Source organism: Lipotes vexillifer, unplaced genomic scaffold (genome assembly GCF_000442215.2).
Source record: "Lipotes vexillifer unplaced genomic scaffold, Lipotes_vexillifer_v1.1 scaffold149, whole genome shotgun sequence".
NCBI lineage: Eukaryota > Metazoa > Chordata > Mammalia > Artiodactyla > Lipotidae > Lipotes > Lipotes vexillifer.
Genome location: NW_006779962.1, coordinates 821,945 through 840,712, shown reverse-complemented (window position 1 = coordinate 840,712; position 18,768 = coordinate 821,945). Strand labels below are relative to the sequence as shown.

The window sequence follows — 18,768 nt, the reverse complement described above, 5'->3', positions numbered from 1 at the left end:
CCGATCCCTGGAGTCCGCCCGCGGGAAGGCATTTCCCCAGCTCCTGGCTCCCTGGCTCCTTCCTTGCAGCCAGAGCAGGCTCCGTTCCACTTCCCGACACCGGCCACTTATTACATTCCCATCACTGTCACCTCTCTACTGGCAGCTGGAACCACAGAACTGTCAGCTGGGTGCATGACTGGGGCTGCACTTCTAAACATGCCCCCAGAGGGATGTGCTCTCCAAAGAAGCCGTCTGTGGGCAATAAACCCCGCACTCCACAGCCCCTTTCGGTGGCACTTCGGTGGCCCTGAAACGTCCTGTGGCAAAGACACAGCCCTACACTGTCTAAACCAGTGCTTGCCCACAGTACGTGGTGCCCCTCTGCTCTCCCTGAGCTGTCCCACGGGGCAGCACGGCTCCCACATTTATCCCCGGGGGGCTACAGGAGCGGCTTCCGCTGCTCCCCTCTGACTTCAAGGCTCCTGTACTCGGGGGCTCGCCTGGGACCCCTCCCACCACCATCCCCACCCCCCACACCCTGCCACCCGCTCCTTCCCACTCACCACTCCTGTGCCGCGCCCCCCCCCACACCCGAGGGACCCTGGGACGCCCCTCCCCAGCCCTTCCCACTCCGGCTGGCTGAGCTGACACTCAGGCCCCCAGGTCCTCCGGGCTCTTAGGCAAGGCCCAGAGACAGGAACGAGTAGCTCCTGTCCGCCCCGCCTGGTGCAGCGCAGGTGGGCCATGATTCTGGAGGCACTTGAATGGAGCCCCCTGACCACCGCCCAGCACTGGCCCCCTGGCTGTGTGCCGAGGGGCGGAGAGCCGTGTCTCCACCGGGGACATGCCAGAAGCAGCGTTGAGCTGCAGCCGGGCACCCGGGGACAGGGTGCGCGCGGGCTCACAGGCGCCGCGATGCTTTAGTCTCGGCTCGGAGGAGTCTCCGCCGCATCCGACGTAACAGTATCTACGGCACAATCTACCTTTGCATTAAAAATAGGGCAGCTTTCCTTCCCATGGGCAGGACTTGAAAACATACTTGGAGAAAAGTAAACCAAAAACGTCAGCTGCGGCTGTCGGGTGTCCCCGGAGGGATTTTAACCTTAGTCCTTGCACTTCTCTGTATCTCCGCAAGTACAACCCTCGTGAACAGACAAAGGCCAAGCAGGTCACGGCCGTGGGCTGGGCTGGGCCCCCACCTGTCAAAGATGGCGCCCACCCCCGCGCTGTGGGCGCTATTGCGGTGGACGTGCAGCCCGGTGGCCAGGAGGATGCCGTCCTTCACGGCTATGGAGCGGTGAGAGAAGGAGGCGATGAGCAGCTCGTTCCAGCCTGCGGCGGGGAGAGCACACGGTCACTGCTGTCTCCAGACCCCCGGGCCGCCCTGCCCCCGATCCCCGTTGGGCCCCCCAGAGGCAGCTCTCACCCTCCCAAGCCACGGTTCCCAAAGTGGGCTCCATGAAACCCCGAGCCCGTGACCGTTCCACAGAAAGGAAGCTCCCAAGCACGGACGTTTGGGCGTTGCCTCTACACTGTGTGCAGTAAAGGCCCTGAGAAGTCCTGCACAGAGCATGTCCCGAAGTGTAGTTTAACCCAGGCTCCCCAACTAGGGTGCCAGGGAAGTCTCTCTCTGCAAGTGCCAGACACTTGTGCCACGGAGCGCAAGGGAGCTCCCAGGACCCTCTCCAGGTGGCCCCGGAGCAGCTGCCGCCAGTCTGGCCCCCCACGGCAAACTCCCAGACATTTTGTGGATGCCACAAAACACTCAATTATTGAGCTGAAACAAGGTGTGTTTAGAGCCAAAGGCCAACTCGCCGCTCCCTCTGCAATGAGGCCCTGGCGCACCCAGAGTAGGTGCAAGGTATACAAAGAGGGATGGAAACGATCCTGTGAGCAAGTGTTTCGATGACCCTATAAACTGAACAGCATGAATCATCCCACGAGACTGTCACTAGTGACCGTCACAGCCACCACTCCCGAGTGCCCTGAAGGTACTGGGCTGGAGGCTGCCAGTATCACGAGGATCATCCCATTGAATCCTGATTCAACCCTACAAAGCAAGTACTGGCCCCGTTTTATACAGAGGAAAACTGAGGCCCAGGGAGAGGAAGGGGCTGCCTGGTCAGTGAATCAGAATATGCCCTCCAACCGCTGGCCCAGACTCTCCCAATCCCTGCGGGTCTGACGGCTCTGGGTGTTGGGTTTTGTGCCCCAGAGTGAAAACTCCTCTGGGCGCGGGCTCTCCCCGCCTCCAGGTTCAGCGCGACAGACACCCCGCTGGCCAAACACCAGGGCCGAGGACCAGAGCTCTGCAAGGGGCCGGACCAGCCCCCCAGCGCCTGCCCTACCTGCCACTCTGCGATCACTCTGCCTCTCTCCCTCCCATCCCCCACTGAGGCCCGCCCAGCCCCTTCCTACCTCTGACCCTGCTGCCACCCGTCCTCCTGCCCCAAGAGTGGGCCCGGCAGGCGCTGGGCTGGCCCGATGCTCCTGCGGCTCCCAGCACAGGCCCGGAGCACGCAGGTCAGCAGGTGCACACCGCAGGGCCCAGTGCGCACGTATGGACCGGTGGGGCGGGGCTCCCACCCACCCAGCACCTCCCAGTTGGCCCGTCCCTACTGTCTCTCTGGCAGGAGCTTTGCGCCAAGGACCCCCGTGTCCCAGCAGAAACCGGCTCCCACGCGGCAAGGCCGTCATGCCCACTTTCCAGATGAGAGAACGGTCTGGAGGGCGGGCGGCTACCTCGTCGGGACTCCAAAGCTGCCGCTCCCGTCCCCCCCGCCGCCCGCCCCCAGGTCCCAGGATCTCCCTCACCACCTGTTCGGCCGTGGGGTGTGTGCTGAGCACCGAGCGAGCTGTTTTTGCACCAGCTTCGTGCATCGCAAGCCCAGCCTGGGAAAGGGGCTGCGGCCTCAGTGGGGGGAGAAGGCAGAACACACAGACCCCCAAGGGCAGCCCTTGCTGGACACGCTCACCCCTCCCTCTCCACAGGTCCCCCAGACGGCCCTTCACCCCTCTGAAGGCCACTAGGAGAGACCCCAAACTGAACCCCTCCTTATGAGGGAGGGGAGGAAAACCCCGGCTGGGGTGGGCAGAAGCCCCGGCCCGTGCCCCTTCCCCCGCGGACCCACACAGCAGCAGGAAGGCCGCGTCCCACCCGCGGGGCTCCAAAGCCCCCGCCCCTCTCCCGTCCACGCCTGCCCAGCCCCTGCCGGGCCCGGCCACTCACCTGCCCGCAGGAGGATGACCTGGTCGTCCAGGGGCAGCTCGGAGAAGTGCGGGATCCGCTTGGCCCACTCCACCAGGGTGAAGAGCTGTTTGTCGGCCGCTTGGCAGATGTTGGTGACAGGGTCGTTGGGCTGGGGGGAGGGGCACCGCGGTGAGCACCGAGCAGAGAACGCGGCCTCAGACCAGGCCCCGCCACACACCTTACCCGGCGGTGGCGGCTGAATAACGCCCCCAGTGACACCCACGTCCTATACCCCAGAACCCGCTAATGTGCCACCTTACCCGACAAAGGGAACTCTGCAGACGCGGCCGAGTTAGGGGTTTTGAGATGGGAGGTTACCCTGGAAGAAGTGGGTGGGCCCAGTGCCTCGTCCCCAGTAGGGACGAGGGTCCCTACTGGAGGGGGGAGGAGGTCAGAGCGGAGAGAAGGCGTGAGGACGGAGGCCGAGGTCGAGGAGGGAAGACGCTGCCGGCCCCGAAGCCGGAGGAAGGGCCGGGAGCAGAGGAACGCGGGCAACTCCGGAGCAGGGACAGGCCAGGCAGCAGCTTCTCCCCGAGAAGGGCCAGCCCTGCCGATGCCAACTTGGCCCAGGGACACTGAGCTCAGACTTCTGACCTCAAGAAGCGTAAGATCCTAAACTCTGTGCTGTCTTAGGCACTTGGTTTGTGGTCACTTGTCCTAGCAGCCACAGGAAGGACACCGTGCTATGACCCACTCAGTCCCCACCGCAGCCCCGGGGGCTGGGGCCGGGTGACCCCGTGTCACAGGCCAGGCTCGGGGGTGGCACACAGAGAGGGTGCATCAGAGGCCCTTCCAGAAAATTCTAGCCGGAAGGGGACGCCCCGGTCATTCTCAGAGACGAGGAAACCTGGGCGGCCTCAGCGGCACCCTGCTGCTCCCGGCTCCAGCCTGTGGGGCTCGGGTGGAGAACCCTCTGGGCCCGGGGAGGTGGGGACCGAGGCCCACGCACGGGATGTGGAAACCCCTCATTCCAGAAACCACGACGGCCAGGCAGCCAGCCACATGGGGGAGGCCCCCTCAGAAGAGCTTCCCCTGACAGAAACCATCCGCCCTCCAGTGACGCAGCCTAAACAACCCGGTCCCATGAAGGGCCTGCTGAGGGCTCTCGTGGGAGGCCCGGTGACAAACTGGCACCGAGGCCACCAGTGTGGACAGAGCCAGGTGTGCAGAAAGGGGACCTGGGATCCCCGGAGAGGCGGCAGCCGGGGAGCGTGGCCAGTTGGTCTGCAGACCTCAGGGGGAAGGGGCAGACAGGCACCAGCCGCTGGGCGCCCCTGCTGTCACCTGCGGGGGGGCCAGCCCCCGCCTCCACCTGCTCTGCAACAAACCTCCCAGGAGCGTCAGCCAGAAGTCCACACACTCGCTGGACCCCGGACACCACGTGCCCAGGACACCCTGCAGGCATCGCCCACCCCATCCCGTCTGACGGACAGCGGCAGCCACGGGCACTGCCTGGCCCGCACGGGGTCCCGGCTCACACGAGCGAAACACCCAGCAGCTAGCGTGCCAGAGGCCAGGGCCAGGTTCTCGCCGGAGCCCCTGCGGCCAGGATCCACTCCCCGGGGACCGTGCTCCTTGCCCTTGCATGCCACCGGGCAGCCCCTCGAGGTGAGAGCACAAGCCTGATGGTGGGGGGCATGGGGGAGCCATGCAGGGGGAAGCGGGGGGCGTGGGGAAGACCCGAGGAGAGCCCCAGGGGTAGGGCCTTCTCCCTGGCCACTGGCCAACGGCCCCCTCCGAGCCCTCAAGGGACCCAAAGCAGGCCCGGGGCACAGGCTGTCACCCTGAGCCACTCCCGGGCAGGCAGGCCGGGGTCTTGTAGGTGAGCACAGTCACGCCTAGAGCTGGGGGCAACGTCTGCCTGCACAGTAGGTGCAGGACTAGGCCTGGGGGGCTCCCCTGGGGGAGGGGGCTCTAGCTCTGCCCTGCTCCGTCCCGCAGGGTGGTCTCCAGCAAGTACTTAACTTCTCCGAGCCTGGATTCCCACTCAGAGACAAAACAGGCCTCATTCAACGGCAGTTTCTGGGGTTCCAGCCCGTGCCTGAGAGGGCGGGACCTTCCCTGTCCTAGGAGGTGACAGCGGGATCCCCAGGCAGAGGCCCGAGGCTGCCCCAGGGCCGAGAGGTGTCGCCGGTGTTGAGAGAAGGGGCCTAACGAGCCGTCCCCAGAGGGGGACCCAGGCCAGCCCAGCGCAAGCTGCAGCACGAGGGCAGACCCTCTGCCCGGCTGGCCCGCCTGCCTGTCCCCTAGACACCCCTCTGCCTGCTCTGAATTCGTGGAGAGAAAAGATGGCAGATTTGTTTTCTTCCCAATAACGTCCTTACTTGACAAAATTAAAAGCTGGCAGGCCAGGACTTCCCTTTCGGGGTTTCAACTCAGTCGTGAAGCCCTCCCCACCCCGCACTGGGACCGGAGAGGGGGCGTGGGGTCGGGCCGGACCACAGACCAGATGGACTGCTGAGCATCACGGCCGACGGGAGTCATTCTACGAGAGGCCGAGAGGCGGCACACCCAGGAGAGGGCCCGCCTTCCCTGGCACGCAGCCGAAGCGGGCGTCTCAGAGGGGCCGTGGTCCTGGGGCATCACAGAGTGCGGGGCCGCAGGGCGGCCTGCGACCCCCCACAGATGAGACGGGACCCTCACACTCGGAGATGGGGGTGGGGGCCACGTGAGAGCACCTACGGGCAGGGGAGGGTCCTGTGGAACAGCCTGATGGCAAGGATGGAGAATTAACCCACCTCACACGCTGCGGTGTGGCCCCCACGTGCTACGGGCCCTGAAGAGTAACGTCAGGGGCTCTGAGCCCACAGAACAGGGGCACCAGGGGCGTCAAAGGGAAAGGGGCTCCGCGAGGAAGTGACACCTCTATGAGGCTGAAGCCTGAGGAGGAACAGAGGGAGCGGCACGTGCAAAGGCCCTGGGGTTGGGGTAGGGAGCTGGGCAGGTGCGTCCAGTGCCCTCTGGGCCACTGTGAGCCAGGGAGAGCTCAGGGCCTGCCCGGATGACCTCAGGGCAGGCCACAGGGCTGTGGTCCCACCCTGACCACACACGGGAGACATAGATGTAGTCTGGACCTAACGCTGCCCGCAAACGTGGGGCAGACACAGAACCCGTGAAACCCGGCTGGACGATGGGCCAGAGACAACACGAAGCTTGAAGGTTACCATAAAGACCTGGGCTTTGAGCCAAACAACCAAAACCTCACTCACCCGACTGGGGACATTACAGAGGGGGTCTCCCTCCCAGGAGCTCGCCCGGGGCCACGGTCCCCAGAGCAGGGCGGGCGCGCACTCACCGAGCTGGGGTGCAGCCCCACGTTTGCCTCCACGTACGTCTCGGTCTTGGGTTCGACGGCCAGCTCGGCCTCCAGGATCTTTTCCACGGGCATGTCCTCGTTGGCGCTGCTTGTGGACTCCACCTCGTTCTCAGCCCGGTCCTTGCCCCGCTGCCGCTCCTCCTGCACAGCTGAGGCACGGGGAGGCTGCCAGTCAGCCCGCAGCTCCCGCGGCAGCCCCTCCGCCGCCAGGGCCCGAGCAGCGCGCCCACAAGCTGGCCGGGGCCGGGGAGGAGATGCTACTCAGAGCTGGCCAGACTGCGGCCCCCCCTCTGCCCCAGGCCTGGCCTCCTGGAGGCTGTGCGCTCTGAGAACAGAACACGCTGCCTCTCGTTAATTCCTTCACCTGCTGGTCACCCCAGGACCCACCCAGGGCCAGGGCAGATGGAACCCAGCTCTCAGGAAACTGATAGTTCCTGGAGTGAGAAGGGCTTTGACGGGCTACGGACTGAGGCAAAGCCAGGAAGGCTTCCCAGAAAAAGTGACAATGAAATTGAAGGAACGGGAAAAACAGGGAGAGCAATTCAGGCAGGAGAGGTAACACGTGTCAAGGCCTAGAACCAGAGCAGAAACGCTGCTGATGAAAAGGCCTCTCACGTCAGCTAGGGAGCAGAACAAGGGGTGCAACGGTGGGGAGAGTGGCCGAGAACAGGGTCCAGTGTGCCCCAGGAAAAGGATGGGGTGAGATGCAGATCTCTGATGGTCCCTTTCTGCTGCGGGGGGGAGAGGGGCTGGGCGAGAGCACAAGCTGGGTCAAACCCAGGCTTGAGACGGGACAGCCCAGGCCAGCTGGGCGGGTGCGGGGGTCCAGCACGAGGGTAGAACCTGAGCAGATGCTGCAGTCGGGGCAGCCTAGTTTCTGGGAACCCAGGGAGAGAAGCTGATGGGAGGAGGCGGAGAGGGAACAGTTCATTCCAACACGTCCCCGCGGAGACCCACATGGGAGGGAAGGCCGAGGGGACCAGGAGCCCCACGGCTGGGCGTTCACAGACCCTCGACTTCACAGCCCATGCAGCTCAAGCCGCCCTTTCCCAAGAGGGGCCGAGACCTCCCTGAGGTCACCCAGCAGGCCCAAGGCGACGCTGAACCAGAGCCAGGCTGTGGACCCCACCCAGAGCCCCGCAAAGACACAAGAAGGCTCCTGGGGGCTTCTGCAGCGCCCTCTGCTGACCCTCACACCCGCCCCCCCATTCCTCTGCTGGGGACACCAAGGGCCCTGGACCCGGGGAAAGGAGGCCTGGGCGGGGTGGGAGAGGCTGCCCACACAGCACCAGCACGGGGGAGCCCCTGGGCGTATTGGGCCTGTACCTCCCCAGGGACGCGCCAGATGCCGCTAAGCAAGGGCCGCAGCACGAGGACGGGGCCCACCACCGCCGCCGGCCGCCCTCCCTTGGTCCTGCTCTGCTGAGCCAGAGCAGATGTCCAGACGTCCCCCAACACTCCCAGGGCGCCCACGGCCTCCTCAGGACCAGCTCATCAGCCCCCACCCCACACAAGGCTTCCTGGGGCCCCTGGAGACCCCAAGGCAGAGCAGGAGCTTGGGCGAGGCGACTTCCCGAGGGCTGCAGTGAAACCTCTGCCACACACTCCCAGCCCCACCGAGGGGAAGGCCCTACACGCAGCCCCCAGCATGGAGCCTTCCGGAAGCCGGGAGGGTGCGGCCCCTCGGGGGACTTCCCACGTGCCATCACCCCTCTGGGCCTCAGTCGAGGCTTACCGTCCCCTGCAGGAAGTCTGGACCGGGCAAAACACAGTGCCCTGTTCCCACAGACGCCGCTGTCACGGGACTGCCCACCCCGCGCACCTCCAGACCCACCTGGCCTGCCCAGCTCCGGGGCCCGAGCTCGGGGCTGCCTCACCCCGGGCCCTCTCACCCTTGGCCTCGGGTGGGTCTTGCAAACGCAGGGGATCAGCAGGAGGGAGGAGGGGGTCCGTGGCTCTGGTGTCCGCCCTGCCCGGCCACGGTTCTCAGCGGCCACCTCCTCCCCAGGCCACAGCTCCAGGGGCTCTGCCGGCCCACCCCTGCTCCGTCCTCCAAGCCTGGGGGTGTGAGGGCTCCCCTCTCTTGCTCCCTGGGGGTCGCCCGGGCCCGTGCGATTCTTGGAACACCGCCCACGGCTCTGCAACAGTCCACGTGGACCCCTCTCCAACACGCCGGCCCTGCCAACGACCGTTCAGACCCTCTCCGGGCCGCGGGGCTCCCTGAGGGCCGGCCCTGCATCCTTCCCGCATCCACAAATGGCTATTTACGGATGGCCCTGCCAGGGGCTGTGCTCTCCAAGACGCAAACGCTGACTCGAGTGAGAGATTTTCCATCCGTGTGGGGAGACTAGGGACAGAGGGCAGGCCCACGCTTCAGATCCACCAGCTGGGCCCCGGAGCCAGGCGGGAGGCCTCGAGTCAGAGTTTTTGCAAGCCTGGTGCTTCTGGAAAGTCTGACAGCCGGTGGGGCTGGGTGGGGAGCTCAAGCTGGCCGGCCTGGCTCTGGCCTCTTCCGACACAGCGGATGCTGGGCTGGAGCAGGGCACCTCCTCGTGTCACCGTCTGCTACAGGGGACAGGGTCACAGACCAGAAGGGTGGACCCGGTGGGCGGCAGCCACACAGGCTGATCTGGACCAGCATCCAGAGTGATGGGGACCCGGAACCCTGGCAGGCCGGTGTCCCTGAGACCCTGAGGGTGGGGGTCCCCAGGGTCTGTCCTCTGAACAGAACCCTAAATCCTCAGAGCTGGGACACAGCTGAGAGGCACGTTTGAGCAGGCGGGGAAACGGGTCCAGAGCACCAAAGGGGTGCGGCTGAGCTCTCAGGAGAACAGGCGGCTTAAAGCTACAGGCTCTGGAATCAGACGCTGCTCGGCCCCAACTGCTGTGTGGCCCCGGGTGAGTCCCTAGCCTCTCAGTGCCCCAGCGTCCCCAGCCACAGAGTGACAAGGACGGCTCCGGCCTCCAGGCTGGATCCACGGGAGGCGCCCTCGGGACGCTCGCGGCTTTGTCCCCGCGCGCGGCCCCCATGACGCGGCCCCCATGACGCGGCCCAGTTAAGGGGCTCTCCCCCGCTTGCAGACGGGACAGGGCGGCAGGTGGGGGTCCCTCAGCACTTGCCTCCTGCGTGGCGGCGTCCGGAATTACTTAGCGAGCGCTCCCTGAAGCACTCTGAAGCCACGAAGGGCCGGGCCGCCCCGAGCGGATGGGGGGCAGCGGGGAGGGGCTGGGGATTCACGCTCTGCCAGCTCGACCACCTCTTAGACGTAGCTGTGTTTGACTTATGTCCGCTGGTGCCGGGAAGCCTCGGGTGGGAAGCGTCGGCCAAGACAGGGACTTGTTATCCTCCCAGCCCCGAGCCACGGGCAGAGGGCCCGGGGGCACGGGGAGGGGACACTGCCGGGAGGGCAGAGGAGGCCGGGCCCCCACGCCGGGGATCCCCAGGAAAGCCCCCGGGGCCGACGCTCCCCCAACAGCCAAGCACGCGCCTGGGAGGGGCACTCAACGCCCAACGTAAGCGGGGTCCCCGGCGTCAGGAGACAGCCGGTGCCGGACGTCCTGGGGAGCAGCAGCCCACAGCCAGGGTGGGACCCCCGCCCACCGACCTGCACAGCGCCCACTGCCGCCCTCCGGCTCCTGGGGCCGGGCAGGAAGGTGCGAGGTGGGAGGGGTGTCTGGGCGGGGTGGGGGTGGGGGGACCACAGGCCTGCCGCCTCCTTTGCTTTGGCACCGCCGGCGGCTGGGCCCTTCCTCCATCCCCTGTATGGCCCCCAGGGCAGGCAGGGCTGGACTTCTCCAAGGGCTCTGGTCCGGCTGCCTCTTCTCAAGGCCGGCGGGGCATGTCCCTGCCAGAGGTCACAGGGCGAGTTGAGTTATGTCCTTCGAGCTCGGAGGACACATCCCTCCTTCCCTCAGGGGGCTCAACCCAGGACAAGATGCCTGCACACAAGAATGATCACGTGCGACATACATGGGCATGCACACGGGTCCACACGCTTGCACACACGCTGCGGCCCCCACTCTCTGACCCCACCACCCGCCAGGCGCAGGGCTGGCACCCGCCATGTTCCCCCCAACAGGCCCTTCGGGGAGCCTGCCGACACCCCCGTGCACCGCGAGGAGACTGAGGCTCGGAGAGGCAAGGCCACGCGCCCCACGTGGACAGGGAGGCGGGGGAACCAGCGGGGGCCTCTCCGCAGCCGCTGCTGGGCCATGCCCGCCGGCGCACACGCATCAGGTGCTGCCGTCTCCACACCCCAGTCCCTCGGAGGCAGGGGACGGGGCGCAGGAGGGAACGGGGAGAGGAGGAAGGCAGCAGAGGCGGGGCAGCGGGTGACCCTGCAGCCTGCTGCTGTCAGGCCTCCCCGCTTCAGAAAGGGAGCACAGGCAGGCCCCCGAGCCCTGCGGCTGCACGCTCAGCGGACAGGCCCGGGCTCAGCCTGGGGAGGGCTGGCCCGCGGGGCACCTCCCACCTGGGCCCCACCAGCCCCGGAATGCTGCGGAACGAGCCCCCAGGGGCTGCGTGTGTGCGCACGCCCCTGCCGGTGCCCGACACGAGACGCCGTGGGCCTGCCGCGTCCCTCCTTACCAGCGCCGGGGCAGGGTGCCCGCCCTGCGGTCGGCCCCAAGCCTGTGCCCCACCTGCCCCAGGGGTGTGATCACAAGCCTCTCCCAGGGGTCGTGCGGCACCGAGGCCGGGCGGCATGGCCGCCCGTGTGGGGCTGGCACCTAGGAGGGCTCAGGCCGGCCCTGGGGGTGGACAAGCCACATCCTGCGTGCTCCTGGCCAAGCCTGGGGTGGCACTCCGGGCCCCCGTCCCCCTGGGCCCCACTCTGCCCCAACTCATGCTGCCACCAGCCCTGCCACCGCCAGGGAGCCCTCCTGGCGGGGGTCGCCCGAGGACAGCAGAGAGGAAGGAGGCTGCCTCAGGACCGAGCCCCCTGCAGGGCCAGCACCGAGGTCACTCCTCCCGAGAGCGAGGCTGTGGGCCAGGCCCCCGCAGGCGACGGGAAGCACGACGGACGGGGCGCTGCCACCCACGCCAGGACAGAGCCTCCTCCCGTGGCCCCAGGGCTCGCGGGCGCACGGCGGCAAAGAGGAGAGGTTTACGTTGCGTTGGGAGCAGGAGAGGGCGGAGTAGGAGGGTCCTGACCGCCCGCTTGTGACTTATAAATCCAGCAGGAGGCAAGGGGGTGGGGGGGGGGGGTCCTGATGGGATCAGGTATTTATCTAATGGCCCATAAATCAGGTCTGCCTCGGGATCGCGCCCAGCGCTCCAGATTTATGCACCAGACGGAGAGACGGGCGGCGCAGCTCCGGCCCAGGCAGACGGGAGCAGCCCGGCCCCGCCAGTGTGGCCCTGAGACCTCCGCGAGCGCCCCTCCCCCCTGCACCCCGTTTCTCTACCCGGGAGGTGTGGGAACAGCGTCACAGCACCACGGCTGAGAGTGTGTGCGACAAGGACAGGGCCCCCAAAGAGGCTCCGCACACGGCAGGCGCTCCTAACAGCCCCCGGTGAGCACAGGGGAGGGGTCAGACCCGGTGCCTCCCCAGCCCCGAGCCTGCAGCTCCACTGGGACAGGAAAGGGGTGTCATCCACTCTCCCCCAGGTCTTGGGGGAACAGGCAGCTCATAGGTGGACAGGCTGAGGGGGCCTTAGGAGGGGGTCAGCACTTACGGGAAAGCCCTGGGGACCCGTGGATGGTCACTCTCTGAGGCCCCACAGTGCGCTACATCCACTGAGTTTCTCGGCCTCGGCACGCGCTGACCCCGCCAGCTGGGCACGGGGTCTGCCAAACACCCTTCCACTCTTCTGGTATCAGCTGGACATCTGCCCACCCAAGCCTTGCCTGATGTCCACGGCTGGGCCAGGGGCCCACTCTGGGCTCCCACAGTGCCCTGGGCTTCCCCCAAGGCAGCACTGATCACACCTGGGGGGCCCTGCCTGGCTGTCTGACGGTCACTTTGAATGGATGGATGCCCATGGCTCGCTGCTGTGTGCCCAGCGCCCGGCGTGGTACCAGGCACCAGGGGTGGCCAGCTCAGCAAGCGAGTGACCTCACTCTATACTGTGGTGCCCACAAGGGAGCCCCGAGCCGCAAGCTGCATGTCAGGGCCCCACCTCCCCTCAGCGCACTGGCACCTGGCCCTCTGGCCAGGCTCCACATCTGGATGCAGACTGATCTGCTGCCCACCACACGCTTGCCCCCTGCCCAAGTTTCCATCCTTCAGGAACCATGCTGCACTCACCACCTCCAGGAAGTCTACCCTGACTACAAAGGGTGGCCAGAGGAACCGGGGCTGGGCACAGGCCTCCCCCAGCCAGGCACATGCTTCCTCTGCCCTCTTGCTGGTCTAAAGGAATAGATCTGCACTGGAAGCCAGAGGCCCAGGCTCCAGCCCGACATGTGACCTTGGACAAGCCCTGGACACTCTGGGCCTCAGCTTCTCCACCCACACAAAGAAGGGTGGGCCAAGGTCTCTATGGAACACGTACCCCGATCGGGAAGGCCCAGAGCCCAGGCCGACCCCTCGCTCACGCTGACGCCCAGGAGGCACCCCGCCCCTCACCAGCGGCTACCACCGAGCCCCCATCACATCACTGCACTGCACAGGCAGCCTCGCGGTCTCAAGGAACAAATCCTGCAGGACCACACGGCCCAGCTGAGGTTTTGGTTTCTCAGCAAGAACAAGTAGGGCTGAAGAGAGAAACAAGTGAAAGGAGATGAAAACTGCAGTCCCCATGAGAGAACAGTCCTCGGTGGTGAGACGCCAGCCCAAGACCCCGACAGGAGCCAGTGGGAAGGAGGTGGAAAAACACGAGCCATGCGTGGACCATGGGAACAGCCGCAGCGGAGAAGGGATCCCAGACAGCGCCTCCTAAACCCACGAGGCCCCAGGCACGAGACACTCAAGCTGGGACGCAGACCAAAACTGAGAGAAGCCACCCAGAATACAGGAGCCACCAAACCTGGGCTGGGGAAACCGAGGCCCACGGACGGCAAGGGGCTGCAAGGAGCCACCCTGGGCTCGGGCCCAGGTCTGGCTGGACAGCTTGACAATCTCAGCGACCTCAGGGGAGCGGCCTTCCGTGCTACACGCCCCCACCTGCCCCTAATAAACGTCACAACGCAAGGCCGAGAGACCCACAGCGCGAGTCCCTCTGCTGGGAGGACCTGGGGTCGCAAGGCACCCCAGCCAGATCTGTAGGAGGAAGCACAGCCCAGGACCAGCTGGCGTCCAGCAGGCTTGGGAACGTCCCGAGATGGTCTCTAGAGTTCCCTGCCCCACCCCTGACCCGGGTCTCCTCGACCGGCCCCTACTGAGCAGTGGGAACAAGGCTCCAGGACCCGCACGCACGCCTTCCCGGGCTCATTCATTCAGCGCCCGCATCTCCCACCCCCAGCCTTGGCTCCCGCTGTGCTTCTGCCTCTGCCTCTCCCAGAGCCCAGGCACTCGGCCGGGCCCACTATGACCTTGAAGAGGCTCTGATCAATGTCTGTCCCCAACGGGGCTGGGAGCCACCAGCAGGCAGGACCGAGAGTGTCTCTTCCGTAATCCCAGAGCCTAGCACACAGCAGGTACTCAGGAAAGAGCCGGTAAGTGAGCTCACAGCCCCCGGAGATGTGCTGCCAACAGAGCAGCAGCCGCCGCCTCTGGAGGGAGTGAGCGCCCCATCATCAGAGGTATGCAAAGGAGCTCCGCGCAACTGCCAAGTCCAGAGCCACACCCTGTGCTCCGAGAAGGGAGAGGGCCAGCACCACCTACCTTCGCGTTTCATGCCCATGGCCAGACACTTCTGGTAGCGGCAGTACTGGCACCGGTTCCGCTGCCGCTTGTCAATCAGGCAGTCTTTGTTGTCCCGGCAGGTGTAGGTCAGGTCCTTGCGCACCGTCCGCTTGAAGAAGCCCTTGCAGCCCTCGCAGCTGTACACCCCATAGTGCTTGCCTGCAGGTGGGGCGGCCGTGAGCAGCCTGCGGCCAACTGGCAGAAGGGGCCCGTCCCACTGGGGTAAGGGAGCCAGCCCGGGAGCGCAGCAGGGCTGCATCCCGGCCCCGCCCAAGACCTGGACCCCGAGGTCCTCGCCGTCTCCGCGTCTGAGCTGGCGGCCCGAGGAGGTCGGCCGTCCTGCCCCCGGGGCTGCCGTGCTCGGGAGTGGGATGTGAAGGGCCCTTCACCCGGGGCACAGCCCTGCTGCCCCCATGCCATCGTCACCACCACAGCTGCCTCGCCTCTGGAAGCCACAAGGCCACCCTACCGCTTACCATCTCCCGGACGTGGAGACACTAGAAGGTCCCGGGTGAGCGGCTCGGAGCTCCGAGCAGCCCCTTGTTGGCCGGGGGCCCTGCCGTCCCCACTGTGCCCTCAGCGGCTTACCTGAGGAGCGGTCCCCGCAGATAGCACAGATGTGCTTGGTGAAGGACGCCATGTTCCCTGAGGGGTGGGCCGGGACTTTGAGGACACCGTTGAGGCCCAGCGGGGGCTTGATGTCCTCGCTGCTGCTGACGGGGTTCATGGGCGAGTTGAGCTGGGGGGTGGGGGGAAGCCGGGGTCAGCCCTGGCAGGCTGCTGCTAGGCACCTGCTGCTGGGCCAGGGAGGTGCTGCCGCACACCCCCCTTTACTTAGAGAGAAACTGAGGCTCAGAGAGGGGCCTTGCCCACCCCAAGCCACGCGGAGCGGCAGGGCCCAGCCCCGCTGAGCGCCAGCGGGATGCCTGGCACCACTTACTCAGCCAGGCCAGAGGAGGCCGTCCTGCCCTCAGGGCCCGACCCTCCCGCAGGACCCCAGGCTCGAAGGAGGGCCCGCAAGGCCCCTGCTCACACCCTCTGCCCCTCGCCCACCTAAATAAGAACTGCCTGCCATTCCTGGGCGCTCCCCCGACAGGACAGCGAGAGCGCTGGGACCCTCTGGTGAGGCAGGCGCTTTGGAGACTCCCAACCCATAGATGGGCACTGAAGCCTGGTCCCAGCAAGAAGGGAGGAGGTCCAGGGTCCACCAGCAGGCCACACTGCCCCGGCCTCGGCAGGCAGCGTAGGGGTCTTGGATCGTGTGACCCAAGAAGAGAGGGAGGAGACAACGTCCCTTACACACACACACACACACACACACACACACACCCGTCCCTCCCGCCACCCCTCCCGCCATCCTGACACTGCTCCAGGAAAAAGGGTGGGAAACTCACCAGTCACCCTGGCAACAGCTGCCGCGGCTGCAATGACACAGCAGTTTTGGTTCCGCTGCGCCCACCCCAGCTCTCCCATCAGCGCCAAGGGCCCCGAGGTGCTTCCCGCCGCATCCTGCGCGCCAGCCGGTCCCCACAGGCGCCAGGACGCCAGCTGGGCGGCCCCCCAGCACCCCGACTTCTGCAAACCCCCGACAAAGGCGGAAGTCAGGCCCTACGATGTCTCTGGATGGACAGCGGCTGCCACGCTGCCCCCTGGTAGCCCCAGGCTGGGCCCCTCCTGCACAAGGGAACCTCACCCCCTTCCTTCCCCGCGGCCCCCAGCCCCCTACTCCCATCCCCCTTTCTCACGGGACGGGAAGAGCCGGGTGCTCAAAGCACAAACCATCCCAAAGGCTGTTTCACACCAGCCCCAGCGCCTGCAGGGATTCTTCCAGCCCTGGACAGGTCTGGATTCTTCTGCTCAGGTGGGCTGTGGTTCTGTCAGGTCACTTAACCCCACGGGACTCGCGGGGGGGGCTGCAAGGAGGCCGGGAGGCCAGCCCTGGCCACCTGGGGCTGTCAAGATGCAGGAGGTGGGGCAAGAGGGCGTCCAGAGGACCCCACTGCACCCAAGAACACGTACCCCACACCTGCAACCACCCCCGCAGGACCTGCAGGCTTCAGGAGCATCTCCCAGATGAGCCTCAACTAAGCAGGGGCACCGACTGTTTGCTAAGGGCCACTGTGCACGGCATCTGTCACGTGGAAAGCCCCTAGTGAGCAGGGAGAGCTGCCCTCCCCTTTCCAGAGTGGACATGGAGGTTCAGGGAGGTCAGGGGACCAGCAGAGAGCCCGTGGGTGCTAAGTGGCCGAGCAGGTGTGAGCTCAGGCCCCCGGGAGCCACAAGCGCTGAGGGACTCCCCGCACACTGCAGAAGGGACAACCGGGGCCCCAGGGGACGGGTCAGCCCAGAGCCGCTCGGTGATCCCATCCACCAGACCATCCGCTGAGCATCCAGCCAGGCTCCAGAGGCCCCGAGGAACACGCCCTGCCCAGCCTGCAGAGCTCGCCCACGGCAGTAGGGGGGACGGCCACAGCTTATCGCGGGATTCTGCCTCCTCTATTCCTTGTGTGACTGTAGGGAAATTATCTAGTCGCTCTGGGCCTGACGCTCCCCACGTAAAAACTGGAGAAAACGCGAGTGCCTCCATCCAAGGGCTGCCATTGGGATAACGGAGCGATTCACGGGCAGCGCCAACAGCAGAGCTCATGAAGCCAGCCTGGGGCGCAGCAGCCTCTGCATTAGCACTTGGGCTTCCGGGGGCCGCCACTAGGCCAGCTGGGCTGCGGACAATGGAAGGCAGCGTCCCAGGCAGAGGGCCCCCCCACCCCCGGAGCAGACGTCTGGAGGTGGGGAAGCCAAAGGACTGTTGGGAAAAGGGCAGGAAATCCGTGCGGCCGGGAGTGGAGGGTCAGCAGCAGGGGCCGGGGGCAGGTCTTGAGGAGCCACTGGCGCGTGGGAGCAGCGGGCGCAGGCTGGAGGCTGGCAGGAGGCCTCTCTCGGGCTGCGGGAGCCCGGCCGCGACTCCACGCGGCTCCGGATCCGCTAGGCGGCACCGAGGAGAGGAACTCGGGCGTTTCCTCTTTCTGTGGTGGCCCAAACCATGCCGGGTGGGTAGGGGCCGCCTGTCCTCTCTCCCAGGCCCCCAGGTGCAGGCCCTCGGGCCTGGCGCCTGCCCTAAGGAAGCAGGCAGGCCACAGCACCAGGGAGGCAGCTGCAGGCAGGGTGGATGGAGCCGTCAGTCACGGTCAGTGTCATGGCCAAGCTGGCTCCCAGGCCACACGCTGAGGGCATCCCTGCCCTCCCGGGCTCAGGCTTCCTTCCCGTGGGCACAGCAGTCAGCCCAGAGGCTCTGGGGAGCCCTAGGAGACCCTGCACGTGTGTGAAGATGTAGGCTGGTTGTAGCCCCATCCTCACCCCGGGCCTGGGGCCTTCACTTCCCTTCTCTGCCTCAACTGGTGGGTCCTGGCACGGCCGCCATGGCAAGGCTGAGGGGGACAGGGGTCGCCCTTCTCCCTCCCTAGCCCCAAGCTGGTGGGCCTTGGACTGGTTCACAGCCCCCAGGACAGAGCGCGGGGTGCCTTGTTCTGCCAGGCACGCACACCCACCCACCGTGGGCTCAAAGCACCCCCCCCCCAACATACGGGGGATGGCTCCCCTCCTGCACTCCGTCCCATGTCCTAGGAGACCCAGGGCACCAACAGCCCCTTCTGGAGGCCAAAGACTCCCTGGCGTGCCCAGGATGGGGGTCCCATCCCATTTCCCCTTTCATATCCTCGGCAGGTATTTCAGTTCCCGCGGAGCCTACAGGACTTACTGAAATAACCGCCTGGCTCCATCAGGGTCCCCCAGGTCTCCTCGCCGCCCCTCTCTTCCGCGCCCACCGTGCCCTTCCTTCCCGGCCCATGCTGGTAAGGCCTATCACCCACGGTCAGGACGGGGTGGCAGGCCCTTGGCCCCGCCGGCCTCCGTCTGCCCATCAAGGCAGGTGGCAAACCCTATGAAGCACACGTGGCCTGCTGGACGCCCCAACACAGAGGCCTCCCAGCCGTGGTGCCCACAGCGAGGACAGGCAGGGACCACGCAGGCCCTGCTCCAGGGAGGCTCGCCAGGCTGGTGAGGCCAGGAGACTGAGGCGCCCGCACGTGCCAGGCCCTGCGGGCGGGCTCTGGGATGCGGTGGGGAATGCTCCCTGGGCCCTGGGCTGATGGAGCCCCCGAACCAGGGGAGAGAGGCGGGGCAACTCGGCAACAGTACCTGAGGTCCGGCCTGGACCTGCCCAGACCCACCCCTGCGCCGTTTCCATTTCCCTGCAGGGCGGGGTCGAGGAGGAGGCCCTCCCTGACAGCAGCAGAAGTCAGAAAGCCTCACTGGTTCCGGCCCTGTGACTTTTCAGTTGTGGTTTTGAGGCAGGGGGTGGGGGCATGTACCCCTTGAGCTCCACCCACACTTCCATGAATCTGGGGAACCCCAGGTTTCCAAGACAAACTGCTGA

General features: G+C 66.3%; 1 protein-coding gene across 2 annotated transcripts in view; it reads right to left on the bottom strand.

Moving 5' to 3' along the window:
- The window catches only part of RXRA (retinoid X receptor alpha), a 26,883-nt gene that overhangs the window by 5,776 nt on the left and 2,339 nt on the right, over nucleotides 1-18,768 (bottom strand). The window contains exons 2-7 of one of the 2 annotated variants that reach the window (XM_007453086.1): nucleotides 16,233-16,288; nucleotides 14,925-15,075; nucleotides 14,316-14,495; nucleotides 6,528-6,697; nucleotides 3,212-3,341; nucleotides 1,182-1,314 (exon numbers count right to left, since the gene is read on the bottom strand). In XM_007453086.1, coding sequence (XP_007453148.1) covers nucleotides 1,182-1,314; nucleotides 3,212-3,341; nucleotides 6,528-6,697; nucleotides 14,316-14,495; nucleotides 14,925-15,075; nucleotides 16,233-16,288 — 820 coding nt within the window. The remainder of the gene's footprint in view (nucleotides 1-1,181; nucleotides 1,315-3,211; nucleotides 3,342-6,527; nucleotides 6,698-14,315; nucleotides 14,496-14,924; nucleotides 15,076-16,232; nucleotides 16,289-18,768) is intronic. The other variant, XM_007453085.1, reaches the window with a different exon arrangement.